The sequence below is a fragment of the Pyrus communis genome, chromosome 9, assembly GCF_041283825.1.
Source record: "Pyrus communis isolate YQ-2024b chromosome 9, ASM4128382v1, whole genome shotgun sequence".
Classification (NCBI taxonomy): Eukaryota; Viridiplantae; Streptophyta; class Magnoliopsida; order Rosales; family Rosaceae; genus Pyrus; species Pyrus communis.
Window position 1 is genome coordinate 14,972,702 of NC_142573.1, and position 22,934 is coordinate 14,995,635.

A 22,934-nucleotide genomic window follows, 5' to 3' on the forward strand; every position below is an offset into this window, starting at 1 on the left:
TCGTCAGCTAGTTGTTGTATTAAAAAATTTCCTAACTATTCGTGTCGGTTATAACCGACACTATTGCTCTTATTCCTGTCGGTTATATCTGACAATTTTAAGTAAAAATTTTGGCAACGGGCCTGGTTGGCTGGTTGGAAGGGGTCAGCCCTTTGACCCCTTCAGATTCCGTGGGGCCCACGAGCTCTCTAACCTAACTCTCTATTGGAGATGATTTTTGACCTATTTTCGGCTCTTTGGACCCTTCGATTGGAGATGGCTTCGAGTGGTTATGACACACCTCTCTTAACCCTTTAATTTATTATAATTTTTCTATTCAAACATTTTGTGTTATTTAACCAAACGTCGTGATTCTCTTGTCCACTTCCCCGATCACCACGGACATTACAAGCCACCCATCGCTACCAAAAGCTTCCCATAATCCCACGACCACCACCTTCTCAAATCCCATCCTCTCCAATCCTTACGGGGACGGCACAAACCTCGAAACCAAACAAGCCCCATTTCTCCAAATCCCACAACAATGGAGTCCATCGGCGTCCTCATGCCAATCCCCATGTCCTCCTACTTGGAGCAGGAGCTCGAGAAGCGCTTCAACCTCCTCAAGCTCTGGACTGTCCCCCACAAAACCCAGTTCATCAAGGACCACTCCGCCTCCATCCGCGCCATCGTCGGCAACGCCTCCGCCGGAGCCGACGGCGAGCTCATCGCCGCTCTGCCGAAGCTGGAGATTATTTCCAGTTTCAGCGTCGGAATCGATAAGGTCGATTTGAAGACGTGTAAGGAAAAGGGTATTCGGGTCACCAACACGCCCGACGTTTTGACCGATGACGTGGCGGACCTTGCTATTGGGCTGACGTTGGCGGTGCTGAGACGGCTCTGTGAGAGTGAACGGTATGTGAGGAGTGGGCAGTGGAAGAAGGGCGACTACAAGTTGACCACCAAGGTTTTTTTTTTATTTTCTCAACTATTTTTTTATTTAATTTACAATTACTTGCAATAGGGTTTATTTGCTTTTCTTATTTTTATTGGTTTGAATGGATATTGATATTTGATCGTGCTGCTCGTGATTTGAGGGTGAGTTGATGGGCTATTTTTGAAGTTATGGTAAAATTTTGTAAGTGTTAACTGTGGTTTAGGGTAAGTGTAAAATTTTGTTTATCTTATACCGCGGGTCCCAAGGCCGGATAAAGGAGGAGGGAGAGGGCATCAGGTAGTTGACAGTCGGAACTTTGTTCTTACATTGAATCCTTATAACTCTGGTGTTATTTGTAGAATACCCTGTTGGAGAGTGTGGTAAAAAAATTTACCAATTGTTGAAGTCAAGGGGAAGAGATTAAGGAACAACGGTTGAGCTGGTGCTTCCTGCTAAAGCTTGTTGTTAAGGGAAAGAGGGTGAAGTCCTGAATTTGATGTTCTTTGCTTAATTTTGTATTCGAAGACACGAACTTGTTGTGCTTGTGTAAATTTTCAGTCAGTCAAAGTTCATTTCTCAGTGAAAGATGCGTTCAATTCTCTGTTGTAGTGATGTATTTCGGATGACATCACCAAAGGGAAAGAGAAAGCGATGGTAGTCGGTGTTGGTTGTATGTTTCTCGTTCTTGTATGAAGAGGTTCTTGTTGGTGACGCACGAGACTGTGTTCTTGATTGCTTGCTTCTCATTGTTGCCTGCATATATGCTTTGTTTGCCTTTTTATTTGTGGAGTGTCGATCACTTTATATATCTTTGGTTGCAACTGCTTACTCGCTGCTTTGCCTGCTAGTCGTCGATGTACTGAAAATTATCTTAGTATCTTATTGGAGTTTCTGAGTTTCCAACAGTTGAAATTTGGTAGCCAAATTAATGTGCATTCTATATAGCTTGTGCGTACGATTTTTCTATCCGTTGTGTTCCTCTCTGTGGTTTTGTCGTTGCTAATCTCATGGTATCTTAATATTGTGTAATTTCTTTTGCTTGTCTTTCTTTCGTGTATCGTTTCGACTTTGAAGGATTTTGGCGCATTTTTGTTAGTTTATGTGCTATGTGTATATGTATAGCAGTAAAGCCTTGAGTTCTTGATTTTAATTTTTCATCCATATGATATATTTCTTTCCCCTCCTGTGTAATAGTTCCCTTTCATTTTCAGTTCACTGGGAAAACTGTTGGGATCATCGGTCTCGGAAGAATTGGCAAAGCAGTTGCGAAGAGAGCCGAGGGTTTTAGCTGCCCAATTGCTTACTTTTCCAGGACAGAAAAGCCAGATTCGAAGTTCAAATACTACCCAACTGTCGTGGAGTTGGCCGCCAACTGCGATGTTTTAGTTGTTGCATGCCCCTTAACTGAAGAGACCCGCCACATTATCAACCGCCAAGTCATTAATGCTTTGGGACCAAAGGGTGTTCTCATCAACATTGGGAGAGGCCCTCATGTTGACGAAGCTGAGTTGGTATCTGCTCTGGTAGAAGGCCGGTTAGGTGGGGCGGGGCTTGATGTCTATGAGAATGAACCAGAAGTACCCGAGCAGCTGTTCGCTCTCGAGAATGTGGTCCTCTTGCCTCATGTCGGAAGCGGCACGGTTGAAACTCGCAATGCCATGGCTGACCTTGTGGTTGGGAATCTTGAGGCTCACTTCTTGAAGAAACCATTGTTGACACCAGTGGCCAAATAGCTTTAAGCATCTGGACATGATGACCAGTGGATGCATAGTTTCATCTGCTGCCACAGATGCCTTGTTCAGTAATTATTTTTGTCAATACGAAAAAGGATCGTTGTTTCTAGAATTTCGGAAATGTTCTTGTTGAAACTGTTGATTGATGATATTTTCTGGTTAATTCTTCATAAAAATCCTTGTGTTTTGAAGACTCTTATAATTTTTTATTTTATTTTATAAATTATATATTTACGTCAAGGGGTGAGAAATTTGGGATGAATCATACAAAGGGCTAACACTAATAATTTTGCTTTCAACTTATCATCAACTGAAGTCAAACCTTTGGCATCCCACTTATAAGCAGATAAGGATACCATTATGCAATAGTGCCAAGTGACAAAAGTCTTGTAAATAAATGAAGGGTTTTCATCACAACTAGTCCCTGAGTTTGTGGATGGATCCTCTCCACATTAAAACCATTGCAGTAAAATCTTTGTTAACTTGGCTCTCAGTGATTTTGATAAGAATGTCACAGTAAATGACTAAATATTTACCAATTCCTCTCGCCTATCGATTTCCTCGGTGTTCTAGTTGTAAATCAATCAGTATTCAGCATCAGATCCTATTTCGAACACTTAAGTATAACATTCAGTATATATTTCTATAACTCACCTTTAGCGGCGTTATCTTTGGCTTTCAAATGTTTGTTGATGGTTGTGGCCACGTCCTTCAAGCTCGATTTTGTAGAAAGGTTGATCTGCACAGTGAAAACAATTTCTTGCACAAGTTGACTATAGAGCACACATATGAATCATAACAGAAAAAACTGGGATTTGTTGTAATCACTAATTACCGGGTTGGCTTTATCGATGGCTGTGTATGACAAGAGCGTTGGGTAGTCGCTTACCTGAATAACAGTAACCAAACAAATAAATAACAAACAACAACAACCAAGATAGATTTCAGAATCATCACTCTGGCATCTCATCAACTGAAACTTTCATGGCCAGAGACAGTTCTCATTGATAGATAATGTTTCTGAGTTGTAAAATTCGTTGTGATTCACACCCGACACCCTCTTCTTTTATTTATAATGTATCGTGCAATTTTCAGAGGATTGACAGAAAGCATTAGAATGTATTATTCGTCAAGCTATTTGAAACAAAAAAAGACGACCACCGGGCTTCCAAGTGTTCATTGAGAGCTTACATAAATGCTCTAGCTAATCTAATGTCCAAGGTTATGGATTACCGAAAAAGCAAGGTTTTCATCCCAATATCACAAAATCAAATTACGATGTAAAAGAGAACACTTACTTGCAGTCTCGGATGTTCACTCGCAGACGCATCTATTCTTGCGAAGAGTAGATTATCCAAACTTTTAAAGTGCTTAGCCAACTTTTGTACATGCTTAGCAGTGGTCTCACAGGTGATGCACCATGGTGTGTATACCTGTTCCATAACACCGATAATATTTTTCACGGGCATACTGCATGGTCAAAATTCTCTCTCCCTAAAAAAATTCTAAAACCACAATAAGATTTATCATCAATTCTAATGATATTTTAAGGGCAATTTACCATACAATTCGAAACTAGTACGAACTTAATTAGCAGTTCTAGTTTTGATTATCGGACCTCGAAAAATAACTTATTAGGTTGATTCCAGTACAGAAAAAATTGTTTAAAACAACAACAAAGCCTTTTCCCACTAAGTGGGGTCGGTTATATGAATCCTAAAACGCCATTGCGCTCGGTTTTGTGTTATGTCCTCCGTTAGATCCAAGTACTCTAAGTCTTTTCTTAGAGTCCTCCAAAATTTTCCTAGGTCTTCCTCTACCCCTTCGGCCCTAGACCTCTGTCCCGTAGTCGCATCTTCTAACCGGAGCGTCAGTAGGCCTTCTTTGCACATGTCCAAACCACCGTAACCGACTTTCTCTCATCTTTCCTTCAATTTCGACTACTCCTACTTTACCTCGGATATCCTCATTCCTAATCTTAGCCTTTCTCCTGTGCCCACACATCCAACGAAGCATCCTCATCTCCGCTACACCCATTTTTTGTACGTGTTGATGCTTCACCGCCAACATTCCGTGCCATACAGCATCGCCGGCCTTATTGCCATCCTATAAAATTTTCCCTTGAGCTTCAGTGGCATACAGCGGTCACACAACACGCCGGATGCACTCTTCCACTTCATCCATCCAGCTTGTATTCTATGGTTGAGGTCTCCATCTAATTCTCCGTTCTTTTGCAAGATAGATCATAGGTAGCGAAAGCGGTCGCTCTTTGGTACGTCCTGATCTTCGATCCTCACCCCTAATTCATTTTGGCCTCCATTTGCACTGTACTTGCACTCCATATATTCTGTCCTTGATTGGCTTAGGCGAAGACCTTTAGATTCTAACACTTCTCTCCAAAGGTTAAGCTTCGCATTTATCCCTTCTTGAGTTTCATTTATCAACACAATATCGCCTGCGAAAAACATACACCAAGGAATATTATCTTGAATATGTCCCGTTAACTCATCCATTACTAATGCAAAAAGGTAAGGACTTAAGGATGACCCTTGATGTAACCCTACAGTTATGGGGAAGCTTTCGGTTTGTCCTTCATGAGTTCTTATAGCAGTCTTTGCTCCAACATACATATCCTTTATAGCTTGGATATATGCTACTCGTACTCCTTTCTTCTCTAAAATCCTCCAAAGAATGTCTCTTGGGACCCTATCATATGCTTTTTCCAAATCTATAAAGACCATGTGTAAATCTTTTTTCCTATCTCTATATCTTTCCATCAATCTTCGTAAGAGATAGATTGCCTCCATGGTTGAGAGCCCTAGCATGAACCCAAATTGGTTGTCCGAAACCCGTGTCTCTTGCCTCAATCTATGCTCAATGACTCTCTCCCAGGGCTTCATTGTATGACTCATTAGCTTAATACCCCTATAGTTCATGCAATTTTGTACGTCGCCCTTATTCTTGTAGATAGGCACCAAAGTGCTCTTTCACCACTCATTTGGCATCTTCTTCATTTTCAAAATCTCATTGAAAAGGTCTGTGAGCTATGCTATACCTGTCTCTCCCAAAACTTTCCACACTTCGATCGGTATATCATCTGGGCCCACAGAAAAAATTGTTTAATTAATATATTTACATATAGATGCATGCAATTTCTTCATTTAGTGATTTCCTATTTTTGGAACATTGATGAACCAAATAATACGAATTTTTATTTTTGGTTGGAAAAAACATGCCGGTGGTGTTACCATTGAATTAGTAGTGTTATTTTCATATGAGCCTCTATTCTGAGTGTGGCTATGTAAGTTTGCAATTAATTTTAATTAGTTCATTATTTAGTTTGAGTTATCTTGTGTAGAGAGAAGTAAAGAGTCTGTTATGGGTTCAGTTGGAACTACATGTGCTGAGTTGTGGTTGATAGAAAGTCACCCTTTGTTAGTTTGTTCTTTCTTGTTAATTAATTTTTTTCGAAGGCATGTCTATATAAACGACGTCCTATTCCTCTGTAAGACATGCGCTTGAACCTGAGAGTTTCTTCAGAAAACTCACTTATTTAAAATTTACTCTTATAGTAGCAATATCGGAAGAGAGGAATGGGAAACAAGGCTTTAGGAGCAGGGGTGATGGCGATTGCTTGGTTAATATTTACGTTACAAGTTGTTGTGAATGCTGGTGACTTGGAGAAATTGCATGACAATGCATCAAATCCAAACCCAGAAGAATTGGCAGTCAAGAGGGTTGAGTTCCCTACTGATTTTGTGTTTGGCGTCTCTACTGCTGCCACGCAAATAGAAGGATCAGCAACAAATTCAGGAAAAGGACCAAGTGTTTGGGACAACTTTGTTGAGAAATTCCCAGAGAGAATTTCAGACCACTCAAACATGTTCATTGCCATCCACTCGTACAGTCGATACAAGGAAGATGTGAGTCGATTCTTACAGATTTTCCATCCCCTGGACGAGGATTCTTCCGAATGGAACCTTGAGTGGTGGAATAAACCAAGAAGCCATTGACCATTACAACCTAATTGACGAGTTAATGAAGAATGGCATCACACCCTATGTGACCATTTTTCATTTTGACTCACCCCAAACCTTGCAAGACAAGTATGGCGGCCCTTTGCATCATTCCTTTGTGGACGATTTTAAGGATTATAGCGAAATGTGTTTCAAAACAATTGGAGGTATTTTCAAAAACTGGATTACAATCAATGAACCATTTATCATTTCCACATTCAGGTATGTACTTGGATTTGCTGCACCAGGCAGATGTTCTTTGTATACAAAATTCGTATGAACATCTGGTAATTCGTCTACTGAGCCTTACATTGTGAGCCACAACCTTCTCCTTGCCCGTACTACTGTTGTTAAGCTATACAAAGAGAAGTTCCAAGCAAACCAAGGAGGACAAATTGGAATCAGGCTTGTAGGATAATACGTTGAGCCTTTTCAGACTCAGAAGAAGACAGCTGCAGCGAGAGTTCTGGACTTCAGTCCGAGATGGTAGGTGGAGCCATTAGTCTATGGAGATTATCCAAAGAGTATGAAAGATTTGTTTAAGGACAGTCTACCTAGTTTTACCAATGAAGAGAAGAACTTGGTCAAAGGGTCCTTTGACTTTATTGGCATCAATTATTATACCTCAATATATGCTAAAAACTCCCTACCGAGTCCACAGAAGCCAATTAGCTATACAACTAATGCTTTAGCTGAATCACCCGAAAAAATAAAAATGGAGATCCTATTGGCCCTAAGGCTGAAGGAAGTAGTTTCGTGTCCATTTGTCAGCAAGGTCTGCAGAAACATCGACTTCATGAAGAAAAACTACCAAAGTCCTAAAATCTACATTACTGAAAATGGAATCAACGACGCAAAGAAGGATGCTCGCAGACTTGATGAGGCACTGAAGGATCCGCATAGAGTTAAAAATACTCTTTGGCATTTGTACTGGCTCAGCAAGGCAATCAAGATTGGTGTGAATGTGAAAGGATATTTCTATTGGGCACTGCTTGACGACTTTGAATGGGGTGATGGCTATACCACAAGATTTGGGCTTTATTACATTGATTCCAAAGACAATCTCAAGCGCATTCCTAAAGATTCTGCTAAGTGGCTCTCTAAATTCCTCAAGGGTGAAGTTTAAAGACACAATGCTCAAGCTAAGGCATAAGCTGTACACGGCTGATCAACCCCAAGTTCTTAAGGGCAAGTTTCCTACAGATGTGATGTGTATAAAGAAAAAGTGATACTCACACATACACATTTAGTTACATATTTATATATATGTATATGTATATACTTATATACAACGTACAAATTTTTAAGGTTTGGTTTATGGAGCATCTTTTAGAACTTTAATAGTACTTATCTGATGAATACTACAGTTCTTTGAAAAGTAGTAGTTTCTTATTAGTTTCCTACGATCCCCTTTTTTTGTGTGTGGAAATTGATAAAGCTCATTCCCTGTTTCGTTCTGATTTATAAGAAACATTATTTTGTTTTCAAACTTCAGGAACTTTGACTTGGATGTGATCGTGTGAGCAGCAATAAAATAGATGTAGGAGAGGAAGACACACATACCTCTAGTACAACATTCTTGTGACTATTTAAAACCAAGTCATCCAATGTCTTTCCTACAACGCTCAGGACGGTTTCATTCTTCTGCATTTTTCACATAGTACAGAAGTGAGATCAAAACTTTGTGATACAATATATATTCTTGTGAGTCTCTGACTATGTAAAACCAAGTCATCAAATGTCTTTCCTACAACGCTCAGGACGGTTTCATTCTTCTGCATTTTTCAGAATAGTACCGAAGTGAGATCAAAGCTTTGTGATACAATAATAATATACATGTATATAATTATATATATAGAATATTAACTTAAATATAACTAACAATTCCCAGCTTTGTGAGCTGATTTAGCACTGCATTTAATGTGATAGAACTACAACGTTGCAGGAAGTGCTTTAATATTTACCATTTCAAGGCTATGTAAAACCAGCACCCTGCAGTACGGTTTTGGTTGGTTGATCAGCTTCAGAATAACATAAGATTTTGGCTTAAGGATAATGTAACAATGGGAACCAAAACAAACAACTATTGTCCAAAGTTATAGAAAAGAAACTAAGGTAGAATTCCAAAATTAAATTGCCATCATTGATCAAAAAATATTTTTTAAGGAGAAACAGAACTCACGTTATCAGGTAAATTTGAAGTGTGGAGATACAGTGCCCTGTAGAAGCCCTGAGCAGAACTCCTACAAAATCCAATTCATAATATCAGTAGTCTAGGTAGATAATCTTCAGGAGAAAAATTCAAAACGTGAGAGATTATTACTTCAAGATTGCTTTGTGTTGGATCTGATTCCAATAGATATTTAGAGCTCCCTCTGATATCAAAAGCAATGACCTGTGCAGAACACAGACAAAACCTGATTAGAAATAGCCTTAGCAGCAAATTCCTTAATAGAAAGAATTCACGGTCAAGGTGTAGGTCACGACTGGGAAACTGACCGCAGTGCTGTTTGATTCTTCAAGCCCAAATACCGTTAGGTAAGGCTTAGCAAGGTTTCCGTCCGTAATGTCTATATATATAAACAGTATCTGGATCAAGAGAATAAAAGAGGAAAAACATTAAAAGATTTAACTGATTCACACAATTGCTTCAACATATAATCCATTTGCGTACCTTTGACTTGAACTGTCTAGCAACATCTTGAAGAGGCTCAAGAAGTTTCTTGAAGTCATCTGCGTCTGCAAAAACATGAACCTGTCAACAATAAAAGCGAGTTATTAAATGACAGTCATTAGCATGCCATTTCTAATTCTTTAAATATGACTCAAGCTAAAGAAAGATATAATGCTTAGAGGGCCATGTAAGTACGCAAATATGATTTAATGTTTGATTTGCATTAAATGACGGAGAACAAATTCCAATTTTAAGCATCAAATTCCAGAAGGAAGAGAAATGCAACACCTGAAGAACAGTTTTTGCCAGTTTTTTAGAAAAACCTAAATATATCTTCTGGTTATTGTATCCAATATGTGTACTACTTTTTGTTTATAATTTTGAGTCATCTAGGCCATCTCTATGCATGATCTTGTTTTATATGCATTATTTATTGATAAAATACATGATCGTGTACTTTTACTATTGTCCAGACTTAAAAATCTCATTTGTAACAAGACTAAAAAAAATGTATATAAATGTGGATGTGTATGCAGCTCAACTGTAAAAGAAGATATGATGTACTGGAGGAATCAACGACCTGAATTTGAATAGGGCTGGAGTACACTTTTGCAGAATTCGCTTCAGTAAGTCTGTTAACTAACGGAAACTTGTTATGGTCCAGAAACTGCAGTATTTCATCCGCTCTAAAGGTCCCTTCTGCAAAGCCAAACATTCATGAATAAGAATAACTATGTTAGTAATTCTTCCTGTTCTTCCTGACTTACAAAAAATTCATCGAATGTAAACCAAGTACAGTCAAATATGCAAGTTGACAGAGTCATACATAAGTCTCATTAATGGTTTACAGAATCTAAACTTTGATTTATTTCAGACAGATTAACAAAAAATATAATATACATTGGCCAAGTTGCACATGCAAGTAAGAAAACAACAAAAATTTCATCACTTTCAGTAAGAAAATTAAGCAACTCACCATATGCAGTGTATCTTTCTGGCTCACTTTTCACAATTCCAAGGAAAGGCTAGTTGGTTTCATATTTGGAAAGAGAACGTTAGCAACCTCAATGTTGCTTGCTTCTACAAACTGGATTGCATTGTCAGCTGTCGCTGCTTTTACAAACTCTTTGTGCTCAGGCCCCTGATTAATTTTGATAACAAACAAGCCCAAAATATCCATAATGTACAAACAAAATATACAATCAAGGCAGAGGCCTCATACTAACACCAGACTTAATCCTAGGTTTTCAGTATTTCCTAGGTCTAGCATTCTAAGAGAAATTTGAAAACAATAACAATGTACATACCTCAAACTTTTCAAACAAACCAACAACAAATATGTCAGACTTCTTGAGAAATTCTTGAGCCTCTGTCACCGAGCTTATCCTAATAACAGGTTCACCGGTTTTCTTCCTCGCCCATATCACTATTTCTTCCCTGAATCACAATTTGCACCCACAAACACATTAATGGAAATGCACAACTCAATTGGTACATATATTCATAGCCATACACACGAAATACTGATACTGCATACAAATGAATTCAAAGATATATGGGTAATGTACAGGAAAAACCGATATTAAACCTTAAAGGAAAAGTTACTCGAATAAATTAGAACAACTCAACTAATAAATTATGTAATTTTCGGCAATGACAAAACACAAGGACAATATATAAGCATACAGATAACAGAAATGACAAAACACAATCTGAATTATAACTTATAATATAAGTAACTAGCCAAAAAAAAATGATTCACATACCATATTCAAATCAAGTTAACATAAAATATTCCCAATTAAACATCTTGATAAAGTTTTAGAGCCACTCACGCAGAAAATCCACCAGTGTACGCTTGGGAGGTGCCATTGACAAACAGAAGCAGAGTAGGGAACCCTTTGATCTCCAAAGACGAGGCAGCTTTCGTGTGCCGCTCGGCATCAATCTTCGCCATCAAAAGGGGGCTCCCCAATTCCTTCAGCGCAGTGGCAGCCTCAGCAAACTGAGGCATCAGCTCAGCACTCCTGGAACACCAAGGAGCATACCCAAGAACCAGAACAAACTCATTGTTCTCAATAACCCTCTTGGTATTGTCATGATTAAGCTCCAGAACAATCCTCTGTGCATTGGATAAAAGCTCGGCCTCCAAGGACCTTGTGGTGGGCGCACTGTCTTGGTCTTCTTCCTGCTCGACTTGTTGGTCCAATGCCAGGAGTTCTTCAAGTTCGCCATCTTCGGTTTCGTCTGCGGTGAGGTTTTGGGTTCAGAGGATTTGATGGGGGTCGGGAAATGGAGTGGGAGGGTGAGGAGAGAGTGAGGACGAAAATGATGAACCTGGAGGTGGGTTTTGATCTGGACATGGTTTTGAGGTAGTTGTGGCTGTGGGTTTTGCAGATTTTTGCAGAGGGAAGTGGGGTTCTTGTGAATATTGTGAGATCTATGGAGTGAAAAGACTCAGAACTGAGAAGGAGAGAGGGATGAATGAAGGGAGTGAGATTCGGGCTTCATAGATTCTATTTACCCTTCACTCCCTTTATTGGCGGCAATTACTCATAAAAAACTGTAATTGTTGTAAAACTGACGGTCTGTGCAATGGAATAAATAAATAAGACAAAATTTACAAGATTCCTCTACAGTCAGTGTGATTGGAGTACGTCCTCGGGGCAATAGTGGTGCTTTCATTACAATCTGGAATAATAAAATTACAAAGATAACTCTTTCTATTATCTCCTCTCTTCTTCCTCTCTTCTTTCTTCCTCTACCAGCCATATGTTTATTTGTGTATATTTGCTCCCCTTCTTCTCATCCATTTTATAAACAAGGCTTTAGACAAAGTTGTGGTGGGATGAACAGTGGATTGGTAGTGGGATAAGTAGCCATCCACAATGAATGGCCTATGAATTACAACACTCCCCCTTTGATGGCCACAAGTCTTCAATTGACTTGTTAAAATCTTGATCTGTTTTGGATGCTCCCCCTGATGAGTATCTCCCCCTGATTTCAAATTCTTTAGGTTGATCATTGATCCTTCTGTTTTAGTCTCTTAGCGGGGAGAGTTGCCGAATGAGGTGCTTTACCTGTTAACTTTCCATAGGCTTTTTCTTGAACTGAGCTGTAGGACTTTCTGCTATACTTGCACCAAAGGTCTGAATTTACTTCTTTTATCTGAAATGGAATTTGATTCAAGGGTGGTGGACACTTGATTTTGAATCAGACTTGTGATTTCTTCAAGATCCTTGGGATTTGTCCTTGAATGAAATGGAAGCACGAGCAGCTACACATGACAAGTGATCTTCAGCTCCGTCAGGGATGAATCAGTTCGTGTTTTGTTGTGCTTATCTCCACATGCTTCAATGTATCATTTTCACTTGCCTTATTTGTTCTCCTTGCAGAAGTGGTATTTTCCCTATGCAGGTTTGACATATTCTCTTGCAGTATTTGTCCTCTGATGCAAGAGTGGAATGCAAACCTTGCATTTGAAATCACATCTCAGCGACTCATCATGCTTGGCAGCTCCAATCATCATATCAGCAGTTTGAAAATAAGTACTCGAGAGCAATGCCAGGTAAGCAATCAGGAAAGTTTCCAGGCAGTCGGTTCCTGACTGGAAATTTGATTTCAAGTTTCGACTGATTGCTTTCCTTCTCCTTAATCCTTCAGGTGAGAATAAAGACAAAGAAAAGGACAAGGAGATTGCATGATATGAGATACTTTTGCTCTCGTCCCTGATGATATGAGATATTCTTGCTCTGGTGTGACTTATTTGAAGACGTATTCTCGAAGAGGAGGAAAACTGAGTATTTCGAGATGCTTTGTTGAAGATGCATTCTCGGAGAGGAAGAAGAGTTAGATATTTTTGTAGGTCTGCCTTGTTATGGAAGATAAAGGTCGACATATATAAGGATTTCCCAATAATAGGTAGTGGTGCTATGCCTTTACTTTTGACAGCAACTGTGGTGTAATTAGAATAGTAAGATTCACGCGTTTTCAACTTTATCAGAGATCTTTGACAAAGTTGCACATGATATCCAAAAGTTAAGATTGCTTCTGAGAAATGTTGATGAACTCTATCTTGAAAATTTGGCTTTTGAAATTCGAAGAGCGGTGTCTCTTCGATTTTTAAACAAGTGGCCCTATTGCTTCTTCTTTTATAAAGGCATTAATTGTGCTCAAAATGTATGCTCGAAAAACTACTGCACGTAGAATTTTTCCTTTCTTGCACTTTTGAGATTTTATCTTACCTCATTTTTCCTTCATTATTTCTAAAAAATGGCTTGCCCATCTAACATTTGCTTAGATTTGAGTCTTAAGAGTAGTACAGACGAGCCGCGTTAGGATAATATATAGCGCCCGTCCTTCTTATCTTCTAATGGTCCTCTTATGGTTGGGGACTCTGTGATGAATAATGACCTAACCGCTACAATGGTAATTAGGAATTTTTTCACTCCCAAGGATAACATAATCCTTTCAAACCGGTCTCATGAGTCAGCCGTTCAAGACTCCTTGGCTCTCAGTATTCAGTGTGCAGGCTCTGTTTCTAATATGGGCGAACGCCTACTTGCTCGAACTCACCAAGTTGAATCATTGATGGCTAAGGTTGCAAGTCTTAAACAAGAGATTAGAGGGCTAAAGCATGAGAATAGAGTGTTACACATGCTTGCAAATAATTACTCGATGAGCATGAAAGAAAGCTCGACCAGCTACTGGAATCCGAAGGTCGGACTCAAAATGACAATCAGGTGTTCGAGTCTTTATTCCAAAGACAGCCATTGTCTCAGCAATCTGGAGTTTCACCAAGTACTGAGGTTCAAAATAATCAACTTCTGGGGTACTTTCGAGCACTAAGGCTTCACATGAGCAACCTTTGTGAAGGTTCCCTTCTATTTGTGCCAAATACATAAAACATATACTTCACTAAGATATGGTACTTCTGGACCAAATATCAATTTATCTTTACCTTCACAAAGATAAATAATCATTCTTAGTGTCTAAATAATTTGAGTATTCAACTCATAATCTTCAATCCATATGATTCTTTATAAACATCATGGATAAGATTCATGTTGGCATATTGTTCGATTATGCAGTTTGAGACAATATCTCTCTCAACACTTTATAAACTTTCTAGACTCTTCAGGAGTCTAAATCTAATATTATCGACTCTTGCAAGAGATTTTAGTTTATTACAACAATATCATAATGATAGTACTCACTAAGGCAATTTATACTATCCATTGGTATTTAAGTACATATTTTATATTTTACCTTTCCAAGGTTTTCTTCAAGCAATTTGAATCTTTCAGGGATTTTCTACACTTCATGATACATTTTCCTTTGGAATTTATACAGAGCAACTTGCTTCTATGTATATTTGAGGGATTTACTTATGGAGATATGATGTGGGCGACTCATAACCCTTCGTATATAATTCTCCATTTATATGAACTTGTTTACAAGAGTATAATTTTAGGTTTCAATTAGTAACCTTGTGTTATATCATGTGAGTATAATTCACTGTATTACAAATGCCCATATGTAACCTTATTCGGTTCAACATCTTTTGGCTATTTGTATTATACAAATATATATATATATATATATATATATATATATATATCTATCTATCTATATATTTTTCCATGTTCTTAGAAGATTGTAATGGAACTGTCTTTCTCCATTTTTGGCAAATAATATTTCCTTTCGTGGACAAACAAAAGAACGTGACTCAATATCAATAAAACTCATTGATGAATTTAGTAGCTACTTGTAGAAACCAAAATTACCATTGGTTGTCAACAATCATTGATCCCATATTCTCATGTGCATGCACATGCATAAAAGCTTTTCATTTCTTTGGATATCCATTGCCTCTTCAAGGGCATTACACTATTTCTTCCAGGATGGTCATAATTTAGAGAATGTGGATCATAACCTCCTCTAGAGCGTTATAAAGCTGGGATTTTAATCTCCACTTCCGGGAGTTGAGTCATTGGAACCTATATGTCTATCATGCTTCATGCATGAGACATCAACATTTCCATGTTCGCGAATTGTCCTTTTTGGGACATGTATCCATACGACGACTGTAATGTTTCCGGCATGCAACATTTATGCTTTGGGAATGCAATAGTTCAGTAGTGTCATATTCTTCTTCTTTCGAAGTACTGAACCTTTTGAATCTAAAGGTTTGCCACATTTCAAGCGTGTAACAGATTTGTTATCACATTATTTTGTCTAACAGGAACATCAATTCATGTAGGCACATTTGCAACAAGTATATGTGATTTTATTACTTTCGTTGCATCATTAAATGCATCTGACATTTGATTTGCATATCGTTGCATCATTCAATTATTCTCACTTCGTTTTTATATTGATTGCTTCATGAATCAAAATAAGACAAATTTTCTTCGTTCTTCTAGAACGGTCTTTTCTCATCATTCTTCAGGAATGATATTTTCTCATCATTCTTCTGGAATGATGTTATTTTCTCCCCCTAATGACAGGAAAACTGTCTTATCAAAATCCTAGTCTGCAAGCCACGTGGTAAACATATCCCAGTCAAGGGTTGCAAATGTTGAATGATAGATGGTGAATCAAATTCAACATAAATTTCCAGTTTGCCTTCAGGCCTCATTTTTAGTACATTGTGGCAGTGCAATAGGCACATAGATAACATAATAAAAAAACTCATACATGTGTAATGTTTGGCTGGTGCCCAAACACGAGTTGTACTGAGAAATATTGATGGTTGGTAACTGGTCTCAACCAAACTTAATAGTGAATTATGTATAATGGTATGTCCACATGTAGAAAAATTTGCAATCTCGTTTTCATGAGCAGAGCGTGGGCAATCAATTTCATCCACTTAATAAATTCTTCTGCTAAATCATTTTTGAGTATGAACGTGAGGAACATGGTGTTCAACATCAATGCCCAATAACATGCGATAATCATCAAAACTTCGAGATGTAAACTTTCTAGCAAAATGTATCATACATCAAGGAACTTCTAGTCCTTATTTAATAGCCTATGAATTGGGACTCTCATGGACTTTATTACAATTAAGTTGTGGCACTTCGACTCTTCAAACTTAAGGTACTTATTAAGAAACTTCATGTCCAATCTTGAGGATCTAGGGACTTCATTCCTGATCTTTTTGCATGATGGAACTTCAGGTCTAATCATTTTATGTGATAAGAATCAAGAAACTTTAGGTTCTTATCTGATCAAGGAACTTCAGGTCCAATATGTATTCATCGTAACAAAAGAAAAGAAGTACAATAAATAAATTAAAGCAATAAACGGTAATTCTAACCATGGTAAATAAATTGCTTTAAATAAATAGAACTTGTGATATGGCTTTAAACCAATACCATGCACATAAATATGCCAAAACAGAAAATGCAATGATTAAGTCCTTATCTTTTGCTTTTTTCTTTTTCTTGGTCTGCCATTTTCTTTTATTTCATTCGTTTTACTTTTATTATTATTTCACAGTTCGAATTCATTTTAGTTGTTCAGGAAATAATAGTAACACTAATTTCCAATTGATGTTCCTCCTCCGGTCAGTTTCGAAAAAATCGAAACGGTTCCCATAAGTTTTGGAGTCAAGAGTGTCTGTAACTTATGAGAAGATCAAATTGTTATATTTAGTTCAAATTTTAGTAAGATATGGATAAGAGGATACTGAACAACTTTCATGAAGAAACAATTTTGATCTGAGCTACCGAAATGGAGTTTTGGTACTCATAAGGTGTTTGTCCAATTTTCTGCGAAAATTAGAAACTGGTTTGGTATTTCAGGCATTTGCGATGATAGCACCGTTGGAATTTTCTAAAAATTTGATATGTTGTAGATACTGGGCAGACGAACAACTTTGAAGAAGAAAATATTTCAATCTGAGGTCTGCAAGTTGGAGTTCTGAGGCTGTTTACATAACCGTCAAATTCTTTATGAATTTTGAGTCTGTACTCTTTTGCTTTTGCAAAGGATGATATACAGTCATATAACAACATATATTTGCTTTAGGAAAATTAGTAGTACAAAGATTTTATGATGAAATGAAAAGATTTTCTTATCTATGAGATTCTAGGCAACATAGGTGAACATGATTTGTGGCTTTGTGCTTTCCACTGACATAAGAGCTTCTCATGCTGGTAATGTGTTATAAAACTGATGGTGTGTGTAGTGGAATAAATAAACAAGACACAAAATTTACGAGGTTCCTCTACAGTCAGTGTGATTGGAGTACGTCGTCGGTGCAGCAGTGGTGTTTTCATTATAATCTAGAATAATAAGATTACAAAGATAACTCTGTCTATTATCTCCTATCTTTTTCCTCTCTTTTTCCTCTCTTCTTTCTTCCTCTACTAGCCGTATGTCTATCTGTGTATATTTACTATCCTTCTTCTCATCCATTTTATAGACAAGGCTTTAGACAAAGTTGTGGTGGGATGAACAGTGGATTGGTAGTGGGATAGGTGGCCATCCACAATGAATGGCCTGTGAATTACAACAGTAATCATTTTATTAACTGTGTTAGTGTGTATATAAATTGTAGCAATGCTACTCATTCCACCTATTTGTACTATCATTTGTACCATCTTTCTAATAGGGTTAGGACCCGTCAATGCATATGGGTCTCATTTATATTGAAAAGATGATACAAATAGGTAGCTTGAATAATATTTTTGAATAAAATGACTCTTACTTCCGAGATGTGTAACATGTCGAGTCTAAAATTCTTATTTATTAACATTAATATGCAATTTTTTAAAATCATGCACATATATAATCATTGTTGGTCGTGCATACATTGAGTTATGTTCATATAAATTCGAGAATTTTTTTCTCATCACTCTCAAGTAGTGATGATGTGATGTTCACCATCTTATTTATTGTCTTTAGATGAATTTGAATTTTGATATATATATATATATATATATATATATATAGTGGATATAAATTTTAAAATTTAAACTCATCTAATGATAATAAGTAAGGTAGAGAGCACAACCAAAATTAGATTTGCATTTTTAGGAACATGCACAGATACATTCATTGTCGTGGTAACAACTAAGAACCAAGAAATATAATATTGGAAATTGTAGTTGTTGCACTTCTACAGAAACAACTTGTTCAGGTACCTTGAGAGTGCCAATCTGATCGCACAAGGTTCTAACATGGGTCCTTGAAAGAGGAGACAGACTCTTCTCCAAAAGATTCTAGGCTTCATAAGCAGATGTGCAGGGAATTAGAAGAGTCTTGATCGACGGGGATACAGTAGCTTTGACCCAACTTAAAGACAAGTTTGTCTTTTGAGTAAGCCTGATTGATGGTGCCATCAGGTAATTTCTTTGGAGGTCTTGCTAGTTGCAGTGGTGACAACTTGGTCAAGGTTATGTAACTCAACAACATCTTGGAATTGTGACTTCCAAGTTCCAACACAAAAAATTTGTGGTCCATTATAGTGGTGAATAGGTGAGAAGTATTGAAAGAAGTAAGGAGAGAAGAAACAGCCGCCATAAGCGAGGATGATGAGTTTTGTGACGTTTGAGTTACGGTGAAGGAAGAAAGAACAGAAGAGGTTTCGGTATAATACATCATGATCGAGTTGGCGTTGGCCTTTGGGCTCTATAATGTAAAGATGCATTAGAAGCTTCAAATGTTGACAAGTGTACATAGATTAGGTTGCTAAGTAGTTAAGTTCGTTATTAGTAGTTAGCTTACATAGTGACTAAGATAACCTTGTCTATATGTATATGCAGCTGTTATAACTCATTTCATTCATTCAATTCAATACATACAAGATATAATTCCTTTCTCACTCTCTAAATTGCTATTTTCTTAGATTTCTCTCTCTATATCAAGAACACATATGATGAAGATTTCTTTGTATTCTGACATAGTATCCTCGCCGGCGATGAAGATTTCTCAATCTTGAGCTGCATTTTTGCTTCCGCATTCCTGATCAATTTCTTCTGGTGTGAATTTCTGATATTTTCTCTATCTCCATTGCTCTCTGTGTTTGTGTATCTGTGAAGTGGTTCTGAGAAGTATATGTGAAGTTGTTATGTGAAGTATATGCATGATTATGCACACCAAGTGTTCGATTAATTGCTCCTTACAAGATCTATTTGCATTGATGTCAGTTTACAAGATTTCTACAAGTTGAATTCCTTGTGATTTTGCACGATTCCTCTTTCTGAAACCCTAATTCTGTGATTCTGTGATTCTGTTCACGAACTCTCGAATTCTTGCATAGTTATCTTTGCAAATATGGTGACTGCTGCACAATTACAGATTGTACAGTCTCCGATTACGAATCTCATTACGAATGTCTCTAATTCTGTTACTGTGAAGCTTGATGATACAAATTATCTTGTATGGAACTATCAAATTCGGTTACTTCTTGAAAGTCATGGAATCTTTGACTTTGTTGCTGGCACTCATCCATGTCCTCCTCGGTTTAACGATGATTCGGATGTTGAAGGTGTTAAAACTAAGGAGTTTCAGATTTGGAAAATGCATGATCGTGCTCTCATGCAGTTGATCATTGCTACTCTATCTCCCACAGCTATGTCTTGTATCATTGGTTATCTCACTTCTCATGATATGTGGACAAATTTGAAGGATAGGTTCTCCACAGTAACAAAAGCCATTATTTTTTAGTTGAAAACTGAATTGCAGAATATAAAGAAAGGTTCTGATTCAGTCTCTCAATATCATCAATGGATCAAGGAAGTTAGGGACCATCACTCTGTTGCAGGAGTTCTGTTTAAAGATGATGATATTGTCATTTTGGCACTTAAAGGCTTGCCTGCTGAGTATAATACTTTTCAAACAGTTATAAGGCGGAGAGATAATGTCATTTCACTCAAGGATTTCAGGTCCCAGCTATTAGTAGAAGAAGCTGTTGTTGAAAATAATTCTGTGAGTGAAACCTTTTGTGTCTGCGATGATGGCAAATGAGCACAAAGGTAAAGGAAATGCTCTGATGTTGGGAGAAGGGTCTAATCAATCTCAATCATAGAACTATACTCTTAATGGATCAACCAACATTGGTACTTATAATAGTGGTTCTTCTAATCATAATGAAGGGTATAGTTCCAATTACAAAGGGAGAGGAAGAGGCAGAAACACCTACAATTCTAATAACAGAATCAATTCTGGTTTTTCAAACTCCAGTGCAGGAATGCTTGGTCCAGGAAAACCACATGTTTCTACATGTCCTGATCATGGTTATGATATTCCAACTTGCCAAATTTGCAACAAAAAAATGTCACATTGCTGTTGATTGCCTCCAGAGACATTCATCTTCTAAGCCATAATGTCAAATCTGTTGGAAATTTGGACATACTGTCTTGCAATGTTAGCACATAACTTATTTCTCATACCAAAGAAGGGCTCTTTCTTTCAACCATCAGCACCTCATGACCAGTTTTGGGTGGCTGATATAGGAGCAACATCTCACATGACTTCTGACTTGGCAAACATTCATCTTGCAACTCCATTTTCTGGCATAGATACAGTAACCACAGCTAGTGGTTCAGGTTTGCACATCTCCCATATTGGCTCCAGTACATTAAGGACACCTAAATATGCATTTGAACTGAAGAAAGTTCTGCATGTTCCTCATATATCTCAACAATTATTATCCATTTATAGACTTTGTAAGGTTAACAAATGTCGATTTATATGTGATGAGTTCTCTTATTGGATTCAGGACAAGGTCACAAGGAGAATCCTTCTCTAGGGACTGTGTAGAGCTGGCTTATATCCCATTGCCTTCTACATTCCACCACATCTCATCAATCAAGCACAACAATCATCTGCATTCACTTCAACACACTCATGTTTTCTTCGACAACAAGTCAAAATAACGTTGTGGCACCACAGGCTAGGACATCCTTCCAACATTATGACATCCGCAATGTTCAAACAATCTAATATACCTATGCCTGTTTCTCATGTGTCTTCAGTTTGTAAATCATGTATAGAGGGTAAATTTACAAAGCTTCATTTTGATTTTCCTACGAATAAAAATGTAAAACCCTTGGAGGTGATACATAATGATGTTTGGGGACCTTCATCTACTGTTTCAGTTGAAGGTTACAGATACTATGTTACCTTTGTGGATGAATGTACCAGGTTTACCTAGATCTTTCCATTGATAAATAAAAGTGAAGTGTTTAATATCTTTGTTCATTTCTATCAGTTTTTAAATACTCAATTTTCTACCCATATCAAAGTTTTTCAAAGTGATGGAGGAGGTGAATACTCCAGTCATAAGTTCAAACATTTCTTGCTTAGCAAGGGTATAGTTCACCAAAAATCATGTCCTCACACTCCTGAGCAAAATAGTCTTGTAGAAAGAAAGCATAGACACATTTTAGGAACTGTTATTACCCTTTTACAAAATGCTTCTATGCCCTTTAAATATTGGTTTCATGCCTGTGCTGCTTCTGTGTACCTTATTAATCGAATGCCCTGTCAAACATTGCATATGTTTTCACCATATAAATGTCTCTTTGGTCAACCTCCTCAGATTTCTCATTTAAAAATTTTTGGTTGCGTATGCTAGCCTCTTTTAAAACCCTATAATACCACCAAGTTACAACCCAAAACAACTCAGTGTGTGTTTATAGGATATGCAGGCCAATACAAAGGTTATTTGTGTCTTAATCCACGTACTGGAAAAATCATGGTTTCCAGACATGTGTTATTTGATGAATTTGATTTTCCATTTTCAAATTCTTTGCACTCATCCACTCAATCTCATAACATTTCATCTCTGCCACAAACATCTGTTCATATACCACAATCAATACCACCATTAGTCACTTCCCAAAACATATTCATTCCTTCTCACCCATCTCATTCACTTGCTTTATCCCCTACAGTCAGAGTCTTTGAATTCTATAACCACTAGAGCCCCAAAGTCTTTGCAACACCTTCCTTTTACTGCCTTAGAATCTTTGGACTCCTTTAACCATAATCCATCTTATGAGCCAGCATCTCAGAGTTCTACACAATCACAAATCCCTGTTGATCTAGATTTTCAAACAGAATATCTATCTGTTGTTCTTCCCATTCCTTCAGTTAGTTTGCATCTCATGCAAACTTGGTCCAAAAGTGGAATCTCAAAAAGGAAAGTGTTCACAGGAACTGTTCAATCATCTGCAAATGATATTGAACCTACTTCATACAAATCTGCTAGTAAACATCATAAGTGGCAAGCAGCTATGCAAGAAGAGATAGATGCCCTTCATGCACAGAACACTTGGAATCTAGTTCCTCTACCCTCTGGGAAGAATTTGGTTGGCTGTAAATGGGTATATAGGATTAAAACACACTCTGATGGTTCTATAGCTCGATACAAAGCCTGCTTAGTTGCAAAAGGATATAATCAAGATGAAGGTATTGATTATAGTGAGACTTTCAATCTTGTAGTTAAACCCACCACTATGAGGTTGATTCTTGCTTTGGCAGCACAATTCAATTGGTCCTTGAGACAATTAGATGTCAAGAATGCATTTCTGCATGGTGAGTTAACTGAAGAAGTGTATATGGCCTAACCTCCATGATTT

General features: G+C 37.5%; 2 protein-coding genes and 1 pseudogene across 2 annotated transcripts; 2 read left to right on the forward strand and 1 right to left on the reverse strand.

The window, feature by feature from the left end:
* The first annotated feature begins 324 nt into the window (after positions 1–324).
* On the forward strand, positions 325–2,840 carry LOC137740121 (glyoxylate/hydroxypyruvate reductase A HPR2-like). Its single transcript, XM_068479929.2, has 2 exons — positions 325–946; positions 2,128–2,840. The coding sequence occupies exons 1-2, from the start codon at positions 524–526 to the stop codon at positions 2,647–2,649; spliced, it is 945 nt and encodes a 314-aa protein (XP_068336030.2). The 5' UTR covers positions 325–523; the 3' UTR covers positions 2,650–2,840.
* On the reverse strand, positions 948–11,888 carry LOC137740617 (protein disulfide isomerase-like 1-6). The gene is given in 15 exon segments (XM_088699900.1): positions 948–3,388; positions 3,485–3,538; positions 3,948–4,082; positions 8,229–8,309; positions 8,848–8,860; positions 8,862–8,908; positions 8,989–9,060; positions 9,165–9,254; positions 9,340–9,420; positions 9,920–10,038; positions 10,316–10,363; positions 10,366–10,480; positions 10,647–10,776; positions 11,175–11,606; positions 11,608–11,888. Coding segments are annotated over 15 exon segments (1,608 nt in total). The 5' UTR covers positions 11,703–11,888; the 3' UTR covers positions 948–3,292.
* On the forward strand, positions 6,243–8,219 carry LOC148694309 (beta-glucosidase 12 pseudogene; annotated as a pseudogene).
* Positions 11,889–22,934: the final 11,046 nt, after the last annotated feature.